Source organism: Fusarium oxysporum, chromosome IV, assembly GCF_013085055.1.
Source record: "Fusarium oxysporum Fo47 chromosome IV, complete sequence".
NCBI lineage: Eukaryota > Fungi > Ascomycota > Sordariomycetes > Hypocreales > Nectriaceae > Fusarium > Fusarium oxysporum.
Window position 1 is genome coordinate 160,462 of NC_072843.1, and position 20,585 is coordinate 181,046.

The following is a 20,585-nucleotide window of genomic DNA, read 5'->3' on the forward strand; positions in this document are numbered from 1 at the left end:
AGAGTTACCGCCTGTAAACACTCGCCTCATTTACACCACTCGATATGGGGAGGTGACGGCGCCAGCAACTACTACCCAGTTTCCAGACGGGTCCTCTAAGACAGGATGGGTCATCGTGAACCTCCCTAACCCTATGACGACTGCAATCCGTGGCAGTGACATCGACTCTCCAACGACTATAACACAGGAGCCGGCAAATCCTGGAGAAACAGGAGTTGTGATCATATTGACGCCCTACAAGTATATAACCACGACGAGAACGTGGACTGGGTCAGAAGCAACAACAATCACAGAGAAGCCCTCTGATCCGAATGAAGAAGGAACTGTAATTGTACAAGTCCCAGCTGACACAACGACTTACGTTACAGTAACTAGTCATTGGACAGGATCAGCCACTCGAACCTCAACTGTCCCTCCTGCGGATCAAGCCGCGGGAACAGTCATTGTGTATATTCCCCCAGATGTTACTCCTTTTGTTACTGTCACCGACTATTGGACAGGATCAACGACAAAAACGACAACTATACCTCCCTCCGGCCCCAGTGCGACGGGTACTGTCCTAATACAATATCCTGAAGATTCCTTGCACTACATTGTCACCAGCGAGTACTGGACAGGTTCTACAACGCGTACCGTGGTCATCCCACCTACTGGGCCGGGAGGCACGGGCACAAAACACGTGTATTTCCCAACTGATGCTATTCGCTATGTTGATGTCAGCAGTGTCTGGACTGGGTCTACGACTCGTATGTGGACCGAGCCTCCGTCTGGTCCTGGAGAAACAGGAGTCATACACCATGATGTGCCAGCTATGCGCTATGTTACTGTCACCAACTATGGATCCGGATCCATAACCCGAACATATACCCAGGAGCACTCCGGCTCGGATATAACCGATACGATTGTAGTCGAGATGCCCTGGATCACCTCCTGGACCACTGTTACCAGCACTGGGACAGACTCAACGACTCGGACGTCTACGCAAATGCCATCTGGCTCAGCAAGGGTTGGTACGGTGTTGATAGATCTACCGCCTATCGTTGATCATTACATCACCACAACTATCACTGGTACCGGCACTTTAACAAGGACTATCACCCAGACCCCAACCCAGGCCGGCCAGACCGGGACCGTCATCGTTGAAAAACCAGCTGCTCCTGCTAAATACATCACTTTGACAAGCACTTGGACTGGTGAGACCACCATGACCACTACCAGGCAACCAGGTGAGCCTGATCAGACCAGAACGGTGGTTGTTTTCGTGCCCCCAAGCATCACACCATACGTTACCACTACGATCACAGGCACTGGGACAGGAACCGGAACCATTACGACAACTCAAACTCCAACTGAGCCTGGCGCTACAGGAACTGTGATCATTGTGCTGCCTTCTTCCGCCACACCATATGTGACAATCACTAGGACCGGCACAGGCACGGCTACATCAACTATCACCCAGACCGCTGCCGGACCAACTCAAACCGGGACCGTCATTATCGAGATGCCTCCTGAAATAGTGCCATATATTACGACAACTTCTTTCGACAGTACAGTGTCTGCACCATATACTACTACGGTGTCACCGACTCGTACAGGTCAAACAGGCTCAGTGATCATCGTTAGGCCTCAACTGTATGTAACGACAACTCGTTATGGAAGCGTATCGGTTCCCTCCACGACTACACAGAGCCCTGAATTCCCCTGGGGAACAAGAACCGTGGTAATTGATCTTCCACAACCGTTCACGACGGTGACTCGTTACGGTAGCTTTTCAGTCTCTTCCATCACAACGCAAAGTCCTCGTATCCCTGGCGATCCCGCAACGGTTCTCGTGGATTTACCACAGCCCTTCACAACAGTAACCCGCTGGGCAACTATCTCAGCTCCCTCAACTACAACACAAACTCCTGGGAACCCAGGTGATCCAATCAGCGTAATCGTGTTCTTGCCGCAGCCTTATACAACAATAACCCGTTGGGGAAGTGTCTCTATCGCTTCAACGGCTACACAAGGCCCCCAGAGTCCAGGAGAAACTGGCACCATCTTAATCGATTTACCTCAGCCTTGGACCACAACGGTTCGCTACGGCAGCGTTTCGGCTTCTTCGATAACGACTCAGAGTCCCAGAGTCCCAGGAGAGACCGGTACTGTAATTCTTGACTTGCCGCAGCCCTACCTCACTTCGACCCAGTACGGTAGCGTCACAGCAGCTATAACGAGGACACTTACAGTAGCTGTGCCAGGGCAAACCGGGACCATTCTTATTGACCTCCCCCAACCCTACACAACTATTATTCGATATGGGAGTGTATCGGTGTCTACTATAACCACGCAAACTCCGCAGAGTCCCGGACAGACAGGAACCGTCCTGATCGACCTCCCACAGCCTTACTTAACGTCTACTCAATACGGCAGCGTAACAGCACCTACAACTAGGATACTGGGACCTTCCATGCCAGGGCAGACCGGAACCATTCTCGTTGATCTTCCGCAACCGTATACAACTGTAACCCGCTATGGAGGTGTCTCAGTCTCTAGTATGACCACGCAGAGTGCACAGGGTCCAGGGCAGACATGGACCGTCCTGCTTGATCTTCCGCAGCCCTACACGACCTCCACGCAATACGGCAGTGTCACTCAAGCCACGACCAGAACACTTACAGTAGCAGTACCTGGTCAACTGGCCACTGTTTTGGTCGATATGCCTCAACCTTACACAACTGTTACCAGATTTGGCAGCGTGACTGTCGCCACTACCAGGACATTGACGTTGGCTAGCCCAGGATCAACAGCCACCATCTTAGTTGATCTTCCCGATCCATACACTACCACAACTCGTTACGGGAGCGTTTCGGTGAGCAGTATCACGACACAGACACCAAGTGCTCCCGGCCAGACGGGAACAATTATCGTCGATTTGCCACAACCTTACAAGACTATAACGAGGTATGGGAGCGTTACGGTCAGCAGTGTTACAACTGAGACGATTGCCAATCCTGGGGAGACTATTACGGTCCTTCTTGACCTTCCTCAACCTTACACGACGACAACCAGATGGGGCAGCGTGACGATTAGCAGTGTTACTACACAGTCTCCCTCTGTCAATGGACAAACGGCAACAGTCATCATCAACCTCCCGCAGCCTTATACCACAACAACGAGGTACGGCCGTGTGACACTTAGCTCTATGACCACTCTTGCCCCTGCGAGTATTGGAGAAACTGCAACAGTGATAGTCGACCTCGCCCAGCCATATACAACCGTGACTAGGTATGGAAGTGTCACAGCCAGTAGCATCACTACACAGATGCCAACCGTTGAAGGAGGGTTAGCGTCTGTCTATATTGACCTACCGCAGCCATACACAACGATAACCAGTTGGGGAAGTGTCTCGATTCCTTCAACAGTAACGCAAACGCCTCAAAGCCCCGGGGATCCGGTCACGGTCCTTATTCAGTCCCCGCAACCCTACACAACCACCACTCGCTATGGTAGTGTTAGTGTGAGCGGAACCACCACAGAGTCGGCCACTAGACCCGGTGAGCTATACGTTGTCGTGATCAATATACCTTACGCGACGGTGACAGTCACAACGCTTTACACAGGCACGTCTATCTTAACAGGACCAACTCCTATCTCGACGATTCCTGCCTCTGGATCAGTTCCGGGCACAGTCATAATCGCGACGGCGCCGCCACAACCCGTCACGATTACTCAACTGTATACTGGCACGGCAATTTTGACTGCACCAACTATTGTCACCACAATCCCGAATTCTGGGACAATTCCAGGCACGGTTGTAGTGGAAACACCACTTGTAACAATCACACGACCATACACAGGCACAGAGGTCCTGTCTGGTCCAACGATTGTGACTACTGTCTCCCCATCAGGCACGGCGCCGGGTACGGTGATTGTCGAGACGCCTCCAGTCTATCTAACACGATTCTATACTGGATCAAATATTCTCACAGGTCCAACTACGGTCTCAACGATCTCCCCTTCGGGCGATCTCCCTGGTACTATCATTATCGAGACACCTCCTATTAGAGTCACCCGGTTTTATACTGGCACATCTATCTTGACAGGACCAATCGTGGTTACAACCATCACACCCACCGGAACTGAAGCCGGTATTATATATGTAGAAACACCTCCAATTACTAGTACTAGGTTTTACACGGGCACAGATATCTTAACTGGGCCTCGTACAGTCACGACCATTACACCTACAGGGACTGAACCGGGCGTCGTCATTCTTGAGACCCCTCCTATTACGAGCACAAGATTCTACACAGGCACAGAGATCCTGTCTGCTCCCATTACAGTAACTACTATTACCCCGACTGGAACAGAAGCTGGCGTCGTTATTATTGAGACTCCGCCTGTCACCATCACAAGGTTCTACACAGGCACAGAGATCCTATCTGCTCCTATCACTGTCACCACAGTAACTCCCACAGGGACAGAGGCAGGCACCGTTGTTATTGAGAAACCGCCTGTAAGAGTCACACGGTTTTATACTGGTACATCAGTGATAACAGGCCCAATAACTATAACAACTATCACTCCAACTGGTACCGAGGACGGAACAATTATCATTGAGACGCTGCCTGTTACGGTAACCCAATTCTACACAGGAACAGAAGTACTAAGTGGTCCTATCACACTTACAACTGTTACGCCTACCGGAACTGAGCCAGGTACTGTTATCGTGGCTACACCACCAGTAACTATCACAAGATTCTATACTGGGACGGACGTTCTAACTGGCCCAACCACGGTTACAACAGTAACACCAACGGGAACGGAATTAGGTACCGTGATTGTCGAGACCCCTGCTGTGACTATTACTCAACGTTATTCCGGGACTTCTATTTTATCTGGCCCTATACCTCTAACAACTATCACACCCACTGGTACGGAGGAAGCAACGGTCATCATTGCCACTCCACCGCCGGTCGCTGTTATGAGCACCCGTCGGTATAGCGGCACATCTAGTTTGACTGGCGCCACTACAGTCACAACCATCACGCCAACAGGCACTGAGGCGCCGACCATTATCGTGGAAACACCTGCACCTCAGCCAGTCACCAGCTATCGCCAATACTCAGGAACATCCAGCATCAATGCAGCCAGAGCTGTAACCACCATTCAGCCCACGGGTACCGACGATGGAGGTATTGTGATTGTGGAGACCCCAGCACCACCGCCAGCTTTCAGTTGTGATGAAGGAGGATACTTGATCCAAGTCCGAACTCTCTATAGGCTGAATCTTGTGACAGGCATCAATTCATTAGTAGCACAGAATGTTGGGCCGGGGGGTGAGTCTTGTCATGCTTACTGTATTAGTTTCGAATACTGACAAAGGTTTTCTTAGCTCCTGCTGGGACAACCAACGGCGGAACCATCAACCCTATTGGCTATAACATCAAGGACAATCTCATCTACGGCATTGTCCAGATTGCAAACAGTAAAAGCCAAGTCATTCGAATAGGCTCCACTGGATCATATACACTGATGAACACCTTTATTGATGGAAGTAAGCACCCCCTCTAACATTTCATGACCTCGCATGGGTCAAAGAACAGTAGCTAATGAGAGACAGCATGGAATACAGGAGATGTAGACGCTGATGGCATTTTCTGGATCTCGACTTACGGAAAGGCTTGGGCAAAGATCGATGTGAACCCAACGTCCGCGACCTACGGCAAGGTTCTTCAGCAAGGGACCGCAACATCCGCAAATAACTGCGCCGACTGGGTATCTGTCCCTGGAGGAGGGCGCTATCTTTATGCTCTTCAGGGAAACACATCGAAGACAGTCCTGGCAAGATGGAGCCTCGACACCTTTACCTGGGAGATCATCAAGGACTTTGGCCATATCGCGGGCGATAACCTCTGGTAAGACTTTTAAATTGCATGTAATGACGTCAAACTGACTCAAGGACTTCAGGGGAGCTGCTTATTCTGTTGGTAATAAGCTCATGTATGCTTCAGAGAATACTTCGGGAGTCATATACCGATTCAATGTTGAGGTGAGCCGCAATGCAATCGGGATTTCTGAGTTACTGACAAAAGCATATAGACTGGAGAGAAATCTCTTGTGATTAACGGTCCGAAAACATCCCAGAATGATGGAGCGCGTTGTGTCAACGCCTCACCTCTCACATAGTTGAGGACATGCATTGAAGAGGGGAGGTTGGGCTGCATCTTGTTACAAACACAGGGAAGGTCCGAGGCGGGCTTTGCCAATCACCTGCACTATCATTTATAATCATATTTCTCACTTTTTCTTTATTATTATGCTGAGTACAGCCCGTTTTATCTAATTTTGTATTTATTATCCCACGACAACAACTATTCTTTATATACTCGGACTTTGAATGAGTCCAACCATTTGTCCTCAATAATTACCAGCTGTGACGCTTGTACTTTCTTCAGATACTCGTCTTCTGGTGTGTCCTTGTAATCCTCTCTATCAATATCTACGAAACCCTCCTTTGCGATGGAACGAGGCGTGATCATCAATGAACGACCTGTGATGGTCATTAGCACCTCACTAAAGTCATGGAATCTCTTATACTCACCATTGATGCTCCTATCAGTTGCAATTCTCAACATGCAGCTGGAAACGTCCTTCTGTTCACCAAACTCCACACCGCGGTCTACCAGCCACTTCTCGTATTCGGCTGTTCGAATGGCGCTCTTGATCCAGCAGGGTGCGACATAGTTTATGCGGATAGACTGCTCGTGGCTTGATCTTCGGACTGTTCTCATGAAGCCGCGAAGCGCATATTTCGTTCCTGTATACTCCCAATTGCCCTGACGCATACGAGTCAGCTTCAAATTCTGGTTGTTGTTGATCTTGTATTGTTTTACGCCGGACAAAGGGCGCCGTCAAAGTCTGGCGGGAACTTACTGGAGAATCGATCCATGCTACCATGCTACCAGTAATAATGAAACACCGGTCTCGTTCTTCGCTCACTGGTTGCTTCCGGAAATAATGAACCGCAAGCTTCCATGTGTAAAATGTCCCGTCTATGTTGACACGAACAATGTTCAGGTCGGGCTTTGTCGGTTCACCGTTGGGGTCTGCGCGGTCAGTTCAGGGCTCCTCCACTAAGCTTCCAGGTGGTTCAGTGAGTACACACCATCTAGATTCCACAAGCTATCTCCAGAACTTCGAGAAATGCCAGCATTCGCGATGACAATATCAACCGAGTTACCTGGGCTTTGAGTTTTGGCCTTTTCGAACATGGCCTTTTGTTGATCCCAGTCTCTGATGTCGCACTTGATGAAGGCACATTTTTGGCCGTCGGCGTTAAGCTCTGCTTCAACTGTTTTGCCGCGCTCTTCATTGACATCGGCGAATGTTACCCAGGCACCAGCAGCGACAAAGTCTCGTACAAAGGCTTCACCCATGCCATTGGCGCCGCCTGTGACAATCACCGACTTGCCTCGAATATTCTCGAGTTGAGGCGCGATTGTGTGGTCGATTGGGCCATTGTAAGCATAGCGGTTCACAGCCATGGTGTAAGTGAGCTTGGTGGGCTTGGGATTGGTGGCGATGGTGTCTTGTGGAGCAATAAACAAGACGATAATTTAGGAGATCTTTACAAGTTTAGGTAAACCAGATAAACTTGAGCTAAAATTGACAAAATGCAATTCTTATTCCCTATCTCCCTCTAAGTATGTAGATACTGTCGCGCAGCTTGGCTTGGCCGGCTCGGGTACCTGTGCGATATCGCTGCAACCCCGCATTCAGCATCAGCTGGTCACTAACAGTCGGCAATACCGTTTCGGGATAGCCATTCATCAACAACACTAACAACTTTGCCGAACTTGCTTGGCGAAGGGGGAGATGACTTCGGCAATGACCACGCAAGAGGCACGATATGCTAACGCGATGGCCTGATTGAGGCTTTGCCGGCCTAGTGCTGGTAGAGCTGATGGGGCAAAGACAACACCAGCTATTTTACCTATTGTTAAGCATCATGAGTACTTCAACAACACTCTGAACTGACATACAAGATCAATATCATCCTCACCATCGCTTCAATCTCACAAACATCTTCAGTAGCCTCGAAGATCAACCCCATCAACATCAGTCACAATGCCTGCCTTTGAGTCGCCAGAGACTAAGGCGCAATCCGCCGAGGACTTGTCTTCAATGCCAGCAACTGAGCTCCCAGAACTTGTCACAAAGCTAGGTGACATCAAGAATGGACTCAGTAACGGCCATACAAACGGTCATGCAACAGATCCATTTACACTGAGCCAAGAATATGCCTACACACCACGCAAGATCAAGGTGTTCACTATTGGCGCGGGCTTCTCTGGTCTGTTGATGGCGCACAAGTTCCAACATCGCTTCCCTGAGATGGAGGACATTGTTGATCACACTATCTTTGAGGCGCGCAGCGATATTGGTGGCACGTGGTTGGCGAATAATTATCCTGGTGTTCAATGCGACGTACCGAGTCACATTTACGTACGTTTGCCCATGAAGGTTATCACAGCTTGTACTTACGACCTTTAGGCATTTCCATTTGACCCCAATCCTAACTGGGAGAGATTTTATGCAAGCGGAGGTGACATCTTGTCTTATATGAAGGCGACAGTCAAGAAGTGGAATCTTGATCGTGACTTGCAGCTTAACACCCGAGTTGTCGGCGCTGAGTGGCTAGATGATCTAGGTCAATGGAAGGTCACAGTTGAGCACGAGGGTATTCAACGGGAGGAGTTCTGCCACGTGTTGATCTCGGCGCAAGGAGTTCTTGTGTAAGTCTCAACTGAAACGTCTCTGAATGCAAGTACTAACTGCTCAGTCACGAATCATGGCCCAAGATCCCCGGTCTGAAGGACTTCGAAGGCCACACCACTCACTCAGCCAGTTGGGATCATTCCTACGACTACTCCAATAAGCGCATCGCTGTCATTGGCAACGGTTCATCGGGAATCCAGATTGTTCCGCAAATGGCAAAACTGCCCGGAACAGAAGTCACAAATTTCGTGCGTGGCCCAGCATGGGTCTACTACAGAGCCCCGCCCTCAAAGCATCTCGGCAGAGAGGACGATGACCCCAACCCTCGCTACTCAGAGCAAGATAAGGCGCGCTTCCAGGACCCAGAGCTTCATCTTCAACATCGCAAGGGTATCATCTCTCGCACGAATAAGTCTTTCTACATCTTCCGAAAGGGCGAGAATAATGAGCGGGGTATGAAGATGGCTGCTGAGCAGATGGCTGAGAAGCTTGGTCATGATCCTGTGCTGTGTTCCAAGCTTATTCCTAAGTGGGAGTTGGGTTGTCGTCGTATCACACCTGGCCCTGGATATCTCGAATCATTCTTGCGACCGAACTGTCATTTGACGGATAGTGCGATTACGCAGGTTACGAAGAAGGGCCTCAAGACTGCTGATGGTAAGGAGCATGAGGTCGACGTCAGTAAGTAACAGTGCTTTTCTCCAAGAATCAGAGGATACTAACAATCCGCCAGTTGTATATGCCACTGGCTTCGACGTCTCTTTCCGTCCCCGCTATCCCATCGTCGGTCTGAACAACATTGATCTCCGTGAGCAATGGAAAGAAGACCCCGAGGCTTACATCTCCGTCGCCGTCCCCTCCATGCCAAACTACTTCATGATGATGGGGCCCAACTGTCTCGGCGGCCACGGCTCCCTCGTCGAGTCCCTCAACTGGACAGGCGACTACTTCGTCAAGTGGATCAAGAAGATGTCAACTGAAGACATCAAGTACGTCGTCCCCAAGAAGGAAAAAGTCGACGCCTTCATCAAGTACTGCGATCAAGTCCACAAGACTCTAGTCTGGAGTGGTGGCTGTACAAGTTGGTATAAGCGAGGCAAAGTTGATGGACGTGTTACGGCGCTGTTTGGTGGAAGTGCTCATCTGTTTAATCGCATGCTTGGGGACATTCGTGCGGAGGACTTTGAGATCGAGTATAACACGGCGAATCCGTTTAGATTCATGGGCAATGGGTTCACAGAGTTTGAGATGGATCCGGAGAGCGATTTGTCGTGGTATGTTGAGAAGGCGGAGACGCTTCGGTGTTGAGGCTTGATTGGGGAGTAGGATACCATTTACAGCAGTTCGGGTTAAGATAGCATTAGATCTTAAATTATGAGTTTTCATTTAGATCCCCGTATCAGGATTGCGATTTAGTTTGCATACATTCTGTTATTGGGATTGTGGGTGAACAAAGAGTTGTGATAACAGACCCAGCAAACAAAGCATAAGGACAAGGTACAGACCAATTTGCCATGCGATAATATTCGCTTGTACTAAACATCTTTCCATTACTATAGGATATCAAGATTAATGTTTGAAAAGTCAAAATTGTAATCAACAAATGGCTCCAGTAAGTCATGGTAGCGATTAAGCAGGTCCTCGTGAAACACGGCATTCTCAGGTGATGGCAGTGCTGTAGCTGTCGTTCCAAACTCATCATCAGCAAGCAAACAGTCCGCGATCCGACTTGTAGATCTAGTCACAAACGGAAACAGAAGCTTCCAGTCAAAGTCGTTCGATGGCGCGTCGCTAGACCCGTTGGGCGCCGTTGATCTGCCTTTACCAGCATGCATCATGGACCTAGGCAGCGCGCGCAGTCGTTCAAAGCCTTGTCTGATGACATTGGCAGAAGCCCACATTTGCTGAAGTTGGCCGACTGCTTGGTCCAGAATGTCCAGTCCCTCTTCCGCTTCTTGAGAGAATTGCTTGATCCGACTTGCTTGTAATAACGCGATGAAGGCCGTACCGCAGTACCAGCAGGTGATCGCCATGAGAAACCTTGCATTTCCGCGCGACAAGATGTCTCTCAATATTCTTGCGATGCATGAAGCAGCTAATATCGCGGGTGGCAGAGCTTGCGGCAGGTCTGGTGTTGTCCTCTGTAAATGCATCACAATGATCGTGGTCAAGTATGGGAGATGTAATTGATGAACATCTCTGTCGAAGCCTTCAGTTCTACTAGAGCCGATTGGTAGTTGTAGATCTGCGGGTAGCGATTGAACCCACGCGACGAGCTCTTGTCTAAGCTCCGTCGGGAATGTCGCCGTTTCTGGGGGGAGGTCTACGGACTTCGATAGTGCTTTGGAAACTTTGCCCATTATACCAGAAAGGCGAACCCAGTACTTGAATATCCGGCCTTTCTTCTGTGATGTTGGATCGCTTGGGAAATCTGAGGGTTGGACTTCTTGTATCGTCATATCTTCGGGGCAAATGATGCAGGGTTTGCTTTGGCATAGCGACGTCAATCGCTCTCGTGCCTGAAGACTAGTTAGCAATCATCGGCCAACATCAAACGCGTTAGAACTTACAAACACAGTCCACCATAATCGCCGACGCAAACTCAGGTGAAGTGCACTCGAAGCCACGCTACCTTGTTTCGGCTCACGGTGGATGTTCATCTGCTGTGCATGTCTTATTATGACGGAGGTCCACCACCAGCTGGCATGCCGATGTGCCGTCGACGGTGAACGAGGAGCCCACCAGTAGAACAGAGAGACAGCCTTCAGAGACGTGAGTATATCTGGCTCCTCATCCATATAAAACATCATCCTCGCTTTATCGTAGTAGGCGGCTGGGCCTTGGTGGGGTATCAGAGGCGGCTGTATGTGACTCGCAGCGAGTGCAAGGGCATTCGCAAGCATGGGCGATCGAGCCAGCTCAGAGTCGAGCGTGTCGTGGTCAAGGACAGGGCACCATGGATAACAGTACTCAAAGTATGTTTCTGAGAAGCTTTGTTGCAGCTCCTGTTGCCTGGGGTCCGATGCCGGATTGCGAAGCTCAAGGTTCGCCACAAGTTCCTGCTGTTCAGCTTCGAGCTGGTTCTCAGGCCCGTAGATCTGAAGGAAGCCTGTGTCAACGTCTCCTGCATGACTGCGGCCAGCGCCTTCTGTTGGCGACGTGCTTGACTTGGTCGGATGATTGACTGCAGCATCAGGAGCGCGCTCAGCTGTTGGTATGTTGAACGCGACGTGAATTGGTGTCGCATGCACAGGCGCTGGCGTGTCACACATGCCTGGGTCAATTACATTCTCATCAAAGTCGATTTCTGTTGCATCAGGTGGCTCTGGATTGTTCTCGCCCACATCTTCACCTTGAATCTCGGTGTTACTACAGCTCAAGTGACGCCCCAGAGCTACCTACCTGCGGCGACAATAGTATCGCATTCAGTGCCACACTCAGCTTGCGTAGACGTTCTCCGGCGCTGCTTGCCCCTTCGTGACGGCCGAAGATGACAATCTTGATCTTGGTTATCACAGTTAGAGCATTTCGCCTGCCCTTGCGACGTCCGGCTCTTGCGAACAGTCAGCTCAAAGCCCGGCACATCAACGCCCGAAGCGAGCGGGGAGACTGACCTGCAAATCGCACTTGATCTTCTTTGAATGACAAAAGAAACAAACAGCTTCAGCGCGCTTTCGTTTCGGCTGTCGTGCACTGAAGTGGAGCCAATTGCCGACGAGTTCTGTCATTGCCGGATGAGAGCGTGGTTGTCGTGTTTCGGTTTGAGGCAGGAAGAGGTTGGATGCCGATGCAGGCCCAGGGCGAGATTAACTCTGGACCCCAGACTAACCCCAGATTTAGAAGCCGAGGTCGTGGTTCAGGTTGCAATGGACGGGGGAGGTGCGTTGGTTTTAGCGGGAGTTAGCGCCTGTAGCCTCTTCGCTCTGCTGAGTTTAAGCTCGGCGTATTTTTCGCCCGCGGGGTTTGACGCGTTCCTTCCATAAGTCCTGGGGGAAGAACACAGGCATTTCCTTCAGTTTTATGATGAGTTTATTTTATTTAGATGTAAGCTTTAGTTTTGATCATAAGCCGTATGGTTATTTATGGAATTATAACACTAAGTCTAGGTCATTAACCAGATTTCAACGCTGCTTCAGGGTAAGCTTTCGTGACGACATTCATACCATTTTGTCACAAGAGATAGCAGCATGCTGTGTACTATGTCATGAAAACATCGGCATATTGTTCAATATGTATCTCATTCGAACATTGAATTAAAACTCATAGACTACCTTACTAAACCAAGACTAGATTCATTCCGAGCCAAACTCGACAAAACTTACGAACCAAGACATTTAGAGGATGTAGCGGAATTGCATGTTCTGACTTGTTAGTACGTAAACCCCTGAGTGACAACGGACGACTTACCTTCTTATCAGTGAGGTCATCCTCATAGGCATGATCAAAACCTTCGGTGGTACCAGACTTGTCGCGCTTGCTGTTCGACCACATGCATAGAACGCGGTAAACAAGAGCAAGGAGGCCGGCTATAATGGAAGTAACGACGACAACAATAAAACCGGGCTCAAAGCGAGGTGCGTCTCCTTTCTTGAAGCAGAGAGGACCAACGAAGTTACCGAGACAGTAGCCGATATAGAGACCAGACGAGGCGACGGACCGCTTGGTGTATCCCGCAGTATTGGCAATTTGCAGACCCATGAGAACAGCGTAGCCACCGCCCACGGATGGGAGGATGTAAACGGCAAAGAGGAGAGCCCCAGTAGCCGAGAGTGGAAGAAGCCAAAGCAACAAAGCAGCGAGGACAGTGCCCATCTGAGCAATAAAGACCAGATAGGACCTGTTGTTCCTGTATTTGTAGGCCAGGTAAGGGAACAGAAGCTGAAGAGTTCCAGCATATGCGCCACAAGGCATCATAAGCAACAGCGAGTTGAGGGTGCTGAAGCCGAAACCATGGATGATGATAGGGACGAAAGTCGAGATAGGGGCATTGGCAATCATAGACAAGAAAGCGATGGAAAACACAATCCAGAACTTGGGGTCAAGCAGGAGTTCCCAGATCTGAGCGACTTTGAGATGAGTGTTGCGGACACCAGAGTTGTTGGTCTTAAGTCTCGCAACCAGGATATATCTTTCTCTCTCGTTGAAGCCCTTGGCGCGGACAGGATCGGGAGGGAGGACGAAGACGAGAATGATACCCCAGACGATGGTCAGGGCGCCGGAGAAGTAGTACATGTATCGCCAAGAGGATACTCCTCCGTTGATTTGGCCGAATCCGTAGTTGATGATAGGGGAGATGATCGAGACGTAACCAGTGCAAGAGTACCAGATACCCATGCGCATTGCCTGCTCGTTCTTCTTATAGAAACTTCCCTGAAAAGACTAAGTAAGGACTCAACCGGTATGAGACAGGCAGACTTACGACAATCATCATAAACATAGGACTGATACCACTCTCCAACAAGCCAAGAAAGAACCGTTGTGTATAGAGTGTCTTGTAATCCTTGCATACCACAGTCAGGATGAGGCAGATACCCCAAATTGTGACAATGCCGGAAGCGACTCGTTCGATAGGATATCGCTGAGCGAGCATCATTGCTGGATAAGCTCCAATGATGAAACCGAGATAGAAAATGGCAGCCGACATGGCATATCGATCTCCGGTGAGAAGACCGAGATCTTCTCTGAGTCCGAACAAAGCCTTAGAGAACATATGTTAGCAAAGACATGAAGCTTGGAGATACAGAACATACTGCTTGGGAAAGCATGGCCTTGTCGTAGTACTGAAGTCCATCTGTATAGAGTTAGCTTCTATCCCCTGCTCGACGATCATGCAGCTTACATGTTGCGCAGAGAACAGGCATAAGCTTCCAATCAATCTTGCGGCGCAACTTCTTCTCCTCCGCCTCAGTCCAGGCCTCATCACCCCCGTAGGCCTCGAGGACTTTCATGGCCTCATCCTGATGGACGGTGTCAACTTCAACGCCTTGCTTAGGAGTCATGTCTGCCTCCTCTCGATGATTGATAGCTGCGCCCTTTTCAGAATCAGACATTGTTGATTGAATGATGAATGATGGTGATGATGATGATGGAGCATTTCGAGTGGATCAGAGCACGATACTTATCTTGATTGAATCTTGCTTTGACGCTGGATGGTACGGGGTAAAATTCTGGGGTAGAGTCCGGGGTGGGTTGTTTGTGTTAGACGGGCTTGGCAAGCTTTTCTGCTTTTGGTTTGCCGATCACTATGCCGATGGCCTGGGCCCGACGCTATTGTTGCGGGGTGACAGCCTATTGACGCGTGAGCTTGTACAGTTCAAAATCTTCTAATCATCTGTGTCATTCTGATCTTAACTCAGGTTGGGGTTATCAGTCTAAGAACATTTAAGTTAAACTATTGGTAAAAGCAGCAAGTTTGTCTCGGCCTAGGCACCTTCCCAAGTCACATCCAACAAAGACAACATGGCTCCAGAGAAAGCACCGCACCTTGAGATTCCTCTCGGGGAGGCAATCAAAGCCGTCAAGCTCATTAATCCCGTCAACTTTGGTCCTGCAATTCTTGAGAGATTCATGGCACCAGCTGTACCTGGTCTTGAAACATTCAAGAGTTCTCCTTCATTATCGTTCCTCATTGAGCACCAGTCTGGGAGGAAACTTGTCTTTGACTTGGGAATTCGAAAAGATTACGACAATTACTCACCGTCTATTGTCAAGTACTTGCCGACTACTAAGTACACTATCGAAGTAGCGGGGAATGTGGCAGACATCTTGCAGGATAATGGTGTCCCCTTGACTGAGATTGAAGCCGTGATATGGAGGTTAGTCCAATCGACCGAAAGAATCTGTTGATGGCTGAAGTTACTAAACTTTCTAGTCATTGGCATTGGGATCACATCGGTGATCCTTCCAGTTTTCCACATCTCACAGATCTTGTAGTTGGTCCGGGTTTTAAAGAAGCAATGCTACCAGGAGCCCCTGCGAACCCGGAGTCCCCCATACAAGAAAGCGACTACGCGTATGTATAGTTCTAAAACATGTGGATTATGAAAGCTTATCATTGGTAGGAATCGTAATCTGCGTGAGATTAGTTTCGAGGGTCCAGACTCTCTCAAGATTGGTCAGTTCCCCGCCTTTGACTATTTTGGAGATGGTTCATTCTATCTCCTCGACAGTCCCGGGCATGCTGTCGGTCACCTCTGTGGGCTAGCAAGGACTACAACCTCCCCAGACACTTTCATTCTCATGGGAGGAGATATCTGTCACTATGCAGGCATCTTCCGACCTTCCAAGTTTCTTCCAGTGCCAGATACCATCAGCCCTCATCCTTGTCATCCACACGAGGATGGTGTTCTCTGCCCTGGAGAAGCTTTTGATCGACTGCAAAAGTCACGAGGAAGGGCACCAACTGATTCTCTCTTTGACTTGACGTTTGGCTTGGATCTAGAACTTGCCGCCAAGACTACGAAGCAGCTACAGGAACTAGACTGTAATGAGAATATCTTTGTGGTTGTTGCTCATGATTCCACGGTACGCGATGGCGTTCCTCACTTTCCGAAGAGTCTGAATGATTGGAAGGAAAGAGGATTTGGAAAAGGCTTGAAGTGGGCTTTCTTACGCGATCTGGAAAAGTTCTGGGAATCTGAGGGGTTGCTGGAGTCAAAAGGAGTTGTATGAGAAGGCTAGATCGTAACAGCTCAACTTGGTGAATAGATGAATTCAATTATATTTTGAGCTATCTTCATTTGAGAAGTTACCGTTAGCTAGCTGTTCACCTAAACTCAGGCAACTTGTAACAGGATTGCCGGCCTGAAATCTACTAATTCTGACAGGTGTCACAAGCTCCCTTTGGTCTATGACTCTAACGGCTTGGCAAGCCATCAATTCAACAACTTCGGTTTCTTATCAACCCCGTGTCCGAGTATCGGACGCCCTTTGGCTAGCGTTATGAGATGCCAAATGACTCGGCAATATCTGGTTATCCTATTTGGGAAAGGCGGGGATAGCCTCAAGTTTAACTCTCGGTTACACGATACCCCAGCCGTCAACCCCCGGATGTGCGGGGTCGACAAGGACTCCCTGGAATGTGTACAGAGGAGAATAAACCCGCGGGCATAAATCGACACGCCGGACGTAACCCTCATGATACCAAATGTGCTGCAACCTTCAGATCTTTAAAACTTTGTCATACCTCAGTACAGCGCCACTTCTCTATCTGGCAACCACCCTATCATCATCGTTCCACAACTTCACAATGCCTTCAGCACAACCAATTCGCGGTGATGCGTTTGGATCACCAGACAGCAACTTGGACTATGATGTTCTTATCATTGGTGCTGGACTCAGTGGTATTCTTAGCCTGTACCGCATGCGGGAACTTGGCTTGAAGACACGAGTTATCGAAGCAGGTTCCGGGGAGGGCGGAACTTGGTTCTGGAACAGGTATCCTGGTGCTCGTTTTGACTCAGAGAGCTACTCATACATCTTTTCATTTTCACAAGAAGTTCTCGATGAGTGGAACTGGACAGAACACTTTGCCCCTCAACCAGAAACCCTTCAGTACATCCAATATCTCACAGACAAATTCGACCTGAAGCGTGATATGCAGTTCAACACACGCGTCAAATCAGCGAAGTTCCAAGAAGATACATCATCCTGGCTTCTTGAGGATGAAGATGGCTCGCAGTACACTACCAGATACCTCATCACCGCTATGGGCATTCTCAACCAACCGACTTTACCAAACATTCCCGGTGTACAAAGTTTCAAGGGGCAAGCCTGGCATACAGCCAGATGGCCAAGTGATGCTTCCGCTTTGAATGGCAAGCGAGTGGGCATTATTGGTACCGGTGCAACAGCGATTCAGACTATTCAAGCCATATCGGATAAGGTCGGCCACTTGACAGTGTTCCAAAGGACACCAAACTGGACAGCTCCACTTCGAAACAAGAAAATCAGCCCAGAGGAGATGGGCGAGATCCGCACAAGATACCCAGAAATCTTCCGCAAATGTGCCGAATCATACGCATGCTTCATTCATGTCGGTGACAGCAGGAGCGTCTTCTCTATGACAGAAGAGGAGCGTCAGGAGCAATGGGAGAAGCTCTATGCCGAACCTGGATTCGCCAAAGTTCTCAGTGTTTCTTCAGATGTCTTCACAGACCACAAGGCGAACGAGCTTTACAGCAAGTTTCACGCCGATAAGATCCGAGCAAGAATCAATGATCCAGAAGTGGCTGAGAAGTTGATTCCCAAGAATCATGGCTTCGGTACAAGGAGAGTTCCTCTTGAGAGCGGTTACTTCGAGGTTTTCAACCAGTCAAACGTCAAGTTGGTTGATATTAGAGAAGACCCGATTTCTCAGATCACAGAGACTGGAGTTCAGACAGGAGATGCATTTTATGAGCTTGATGTTCTGATCTATGCCACTGGATTTGATGCCGTAACTGGATCCTTCAACGCAGTTGATATTCAAGGACGAAACGGAACCAATCTGAAGGATGTCTGGGCTGAGGGTATCAGGACGTTCCTCGGACTTACTGTCCAGGACTTTCCTAACATGTTTATGATTATGGGTCCCCATCAGATGTTTGGAAACATTCCTAGGTATGGCCATCAACTTCTTTTACTACTATCAGTACTAACCAGCTGCCTTCAGGTCCATTGAGTATGCAGCAAACTGGGTCGCAGAGTTTATACGATATGCTCGTGACAATAAGATCATCAGTGCTGAAGCAACTGACAAGGGTATGGAGGAGTGGACGCAACATGTGCATGAATGCGGAAAGGGCTTACTGGCTAATGAAGTTGACTCATGGATGACTGGTGTCAACAAGAACCTGGCTCATAAGCAGAAGAGATCCATGACGAGATATAATGGGCCTGCACCAGGGTATCGAAAGAGATGTGATGAGGTCAAGGGGAGGGATTATTCGGACTTTGTATTGAGATACGCTTGAAGGATATAGTCTATTAGAATTTAAATGTTATTATGATATGATACTTTGTGATGTAACTGAGGCCTGAGAGGTGCTACAGGGAGTTTGGTCGGTTAAAACAGCTTCATCTTGAAGTTGATGATAGGCAGATATCATGCGGAATCCTTAATAAGCTTAGGGCAAATTATGATAGTTTAGGATAATTTAGAGTATTTTAGGACATCATATAATGAGCTTAGAAGGTATTGGAATATCCTCTATTGTTTATCTTATCCATCGAGTTCAGATTTCCAAGTCCTCTAGAACCTTAAGGTTATGGTAGATGAGATGTGTTATCTAAGTGGTTTTGATTTCAAACTTCCTAGCCTCAGGGTTCGAGAGTGCCCAAATAATTCCCTGCTCCATGACTCTATCCCATCGTTTAGACTCAGTCAACTGATCCCCATACCTACGAAAGCCATGAGGCAATCCTTTGAAGACATGAATATCCGTGGGGACTCTGTTGCCATTTCATGTCAGCTATTTCAGTGAGACCAAAACCAGTGACTGCTGACTTACCCTGCCTCGGCAAGCCTTCTGCCATACAAGAGGCCTTCATCACGCAGAGGATCGGCACCGGCAATGCCAAAGACAGTGGGAGGGAGACCTTTCACTTGAGGAGCCGATGCGTTTCCAGTGTTTGCTCGGAAATCATCAGCATCTGGAAAAGGAATTGGAAACTTCAGCATTCCAGTAAAGAAGTCGATGACCTTCTTGGGAAGAATCGGTGCATCTTCATTCTGGACATATGAAGACACCAATGGACTTTTAAGTTGGTCGAGTTGCGACTGATAGTGGTTGAGGTGGACCAAAGCTGGGATCATCAAGATCTGTCCAGCAATCTTGGGATACTGGCGGATATCTGGCGCAGAGATGTTCTGTCTCAGAGTCAGGGCCGCTGCTAACTGAGCACCAGCGCTGATACCGCCAATGACAACCTGATCAGATTTGCCTTGAAGCTCATCGATGTGATCGTGTATCCAATAGAAGGCATCTTCGACGTCATTCCAAGCTGTTGGAAAAGTATGATCCGGCGTGTGACGATAGTTCACATTGATAACGGTTACTTTCGCTCCAATTGCAATCCGCGAGGAGATGGCATCTTCGGATGAGAGTGTCCCGAATAAATATCCTCCACCATGAAGGTGGATGTAGATCGGTAGGAGAGCATCTTCCGCAGCATCGACAGGCTCATAGCTTCGCGCCTCTATGAAAGAATTGTCTCTCGTTGGAATCTTGTAGTCTTTCATGCGGACCAAGTGACCCAGCTCCTTCATACCGTTCGCAGATATCTCCTCACGACCCTTGTTGACTACGGCCTGCCTCTCATAGATATCCGCGAAATTTGGAGGAGGCGGTAGACTTGCCTCTACTGCAAGCCATTCTGCAGATTTGGGGCCATATTCCGAAAAGTCGCACATGGTGAAAGATTCGATGGTGTTTCAAAAGATATTTCTTGTTATTGTTTAGTCTCAATAAGTCAATCTCATCAAAATGCATACTTGAGGGGTATCAATGCTTCAGGTACGTAATTGGCTGTAGCCATGTGATTCCGTCCCCGTTCCTGCCGTCGTACCTCGGCGCGACCCCACAAAATGAGGTTGAATTAGAGTATTAAGCTCTGGCAATTCCCGATTAGGAAAGCCGTCCAACAGTTCCGGAGGAAGGAGCACTCCATGTCGACCTCATGATTAAATATTGCGAAATGAGATGATTCATTGTATCGTTTCACAATACGAGGTTCACCACTGATCCAAAAACAAACAGCGCAATGGCCGAGATACCCACTCAACCTCCGTCTCGTTCACTGAAAGACAAAGTCGCCATTGTCACGGGCGCCGGCTGCTT

General features: G+C 48.9%; 6 protein-coding genes across 6 annotated transcripts; 3 read left to right on the plus strand and 3 right to left on the minus strand.

Moving 5' to 3' along the window:
- Positions 1–6,349: 6,349 nt before the first annotated feature.
- Positions 6,350–7,619, minus strand: FOBCDRAFT_179770 (uncharacterized protein). The gene is made up of 4 exons (XM_031180233.3): positions 7,154–7,619; positions 6,922–7,094; positions 6,590–6,824; positions 6,350–6,538 (listed from the first exon to the last, which is right to left on the minus strand). Exons 1-4 carry the CDS (start codon positions 7,530–7,532, stop codon positions 6,360–6,362), a joined length of 966 nt encoding a protein of 321 aa, XP_031046120.2. The 5' UTR covers positions 7,533–7,619; the 3' UTR covers positions 6,350–6,359.
- A 354-nt stretch (positions 7,620–7,973) lies between these two features.
- On the plus strand, positions 7,974–10,155 carry FOBCDRAFT_259109 (uncharacterized protein). The gene is made up of 4 exons (XM_031180232.3): positions 7,974–8,493; positions 8,542–8,783; positions 8,831–9,447; positions 9,500–10,155. The coding sequence occupies exons 1-4, from the start codon at positions 8,116–8,118 to the stop codon at positions 10,072–10,074; spliced, it is 1,812 nt and encodes a 603-aa protein (XP_031046119.1). The 5' UTR covers positions 7,974–8,115; the 3' UTR covers positions 10,075–10,155.
- A 164-nt stretch (positions 10,156–10,319) lies between these two features.
- Positions 10,320–14,816, minus strand: FOBCDRAFT_249261 (major facilitator superfamily domain-containing protein; the record flags this gene model as incomplete). Its single annotated transcript, XM_059610879.1, has 7 exons — positions 10,320–11,285; positions 11,337–12,118; positions 12,169–12,487; positions 13,174–14,136; positions 14,186–14,464; positions 14,517–14,557; positions 14,606–14,816. 7 exons carry the CDS (start codon positions 14,814–14,816, stop codon positions 10,320–10,322), a joined length of 3,561 nt encoding a protein of 1,186 aa, XP_059467037.1.
- A 409-nt stretch (positions 14,817–15,225) lies between these two features.
- Positions 15,226–16,471, plus strand: FOBCDRAFT_179780 (beta-lactamase-like protein; the record flags this gene model as incomplete). The annotated part of the gene is made up of 3 exons (XM_031180228.3): positions 15,226–15,581; positions 15,638–15,778; positions 15,828–16,471. The coding sequence occupies 3 exons, from the start codon at positions 15,226–15,228 to the stop codon at positions 16,435–16,437; spliced, it is 1,107 nt and encodes a 368-aa protein (XP_031046115.3). The 3' UTR covers positions 16,438–16,471.
- Positions 16,472–17,014: 543 nt separating this feature from the next.
- Positions 17,015–18,724, plus strand: FOBCDRAFT_158152 (uncharacterized protein; the record flags this gene model as incomplete). Its single annotated transcript, XM_059608387.1, has 2 exons — positions 17,015–18,366; positions 18,419–18,724. 2 exons carry the CDS (start codon positions 17,015–17,017, stop codon positions 18,717–18,719), a joined length of 1,653 nt encoding a protein of 550 aa, XP_059467038.1. The 3' UTR covers positions 18,720–18,724.
- Positions 18,725–18,943: 219 nt separating this feature from the next.
- On the minus strand, positions 18,944–20,202 carry FOBCDRAFT_219643 (Alpha/Beta hydrolase protein). The gene is made up of 2 exons (XM_031180226.3): positions 19,257–20,202; positions 18,944–19,197 (listed from the first exon to the last, which is right to left on the minus strand). The coding sequence occupies exons 1-2, from the start codon at positions 20,156–20,158 to the stop codon at positions 19,035–19,037; spliced, it is 1,065 nt and encodes a 354-aa protein (XP_031046113.2). The 5' UTR covers positions 20,159–20,202; the 3' UTR covers positions 18,944–19,034.
- Between the last annotated feature and the right edge of the window lie 383 nt (positions 20,203–20,585).

Excerpts from the sequence above, each read along its gene's own strand:
- FOBCDRAFT_179770 (XM_031180233.3), bottom strand. The coding sequence starts at position 7,532 with ATGGCTGTGAACCGCTATGCTTACAATGGCCCAATCGACCACACAATC. Across the intron at positions 6,825-6,921 it reads TAGCATGGATCGATTCTCCA|GGCAATTGGGAGTATACAGG; the intron begins GTAAGTTCCCGC and ends CGTATGCGTCAG. Across the intron at positions 6,539-6,589 it reads AACTGATAGGAGCATCAATG|GTCGTTCATTGATGATCACG; the intron begins GTGAGTATAAGA and ends TGACCATCACAG.
- FOBCDRAFT_259109 (XM_031180232.3), top strand. The coding sequence starts at position 8,116 with ATGCCTGCCTTTGAGTCGCCAGAGACTAAGGCGCAATCCGCCGAGGAC. Across the intron at positions 8,494-8,541 it reads ACGTACCGAGTCACATTTAC|GCATTTCCATTTGACCCCAA; the intron begins GTACGTTTGCCC and ends TACGACCTTTAG. Across the intron at positions 9,448-9,499 it reads GGAGCATGAGGTCGACGTCA|TTGTATATGCCACTGGCTTC; the intron begins GTAAGTAACAGT and ends ACAATCCGCCAG.
- FOBCDRAFT_219643 (XM_031180226.3), bottom strand. The coding sequence starts at position 20,158 with ATGTGCGACTTTTCGGAATATGGCCCCAAATCTGCAGAATGGCTTGCA. Across the intron at positions 19,198-19,256 it reads AGAAGGCTTGCCGAGGCAGG|AGTCCCCACGGATATTCATG; the intron begins GTAAGTCAGCAG and ends AAATGGCAACAG.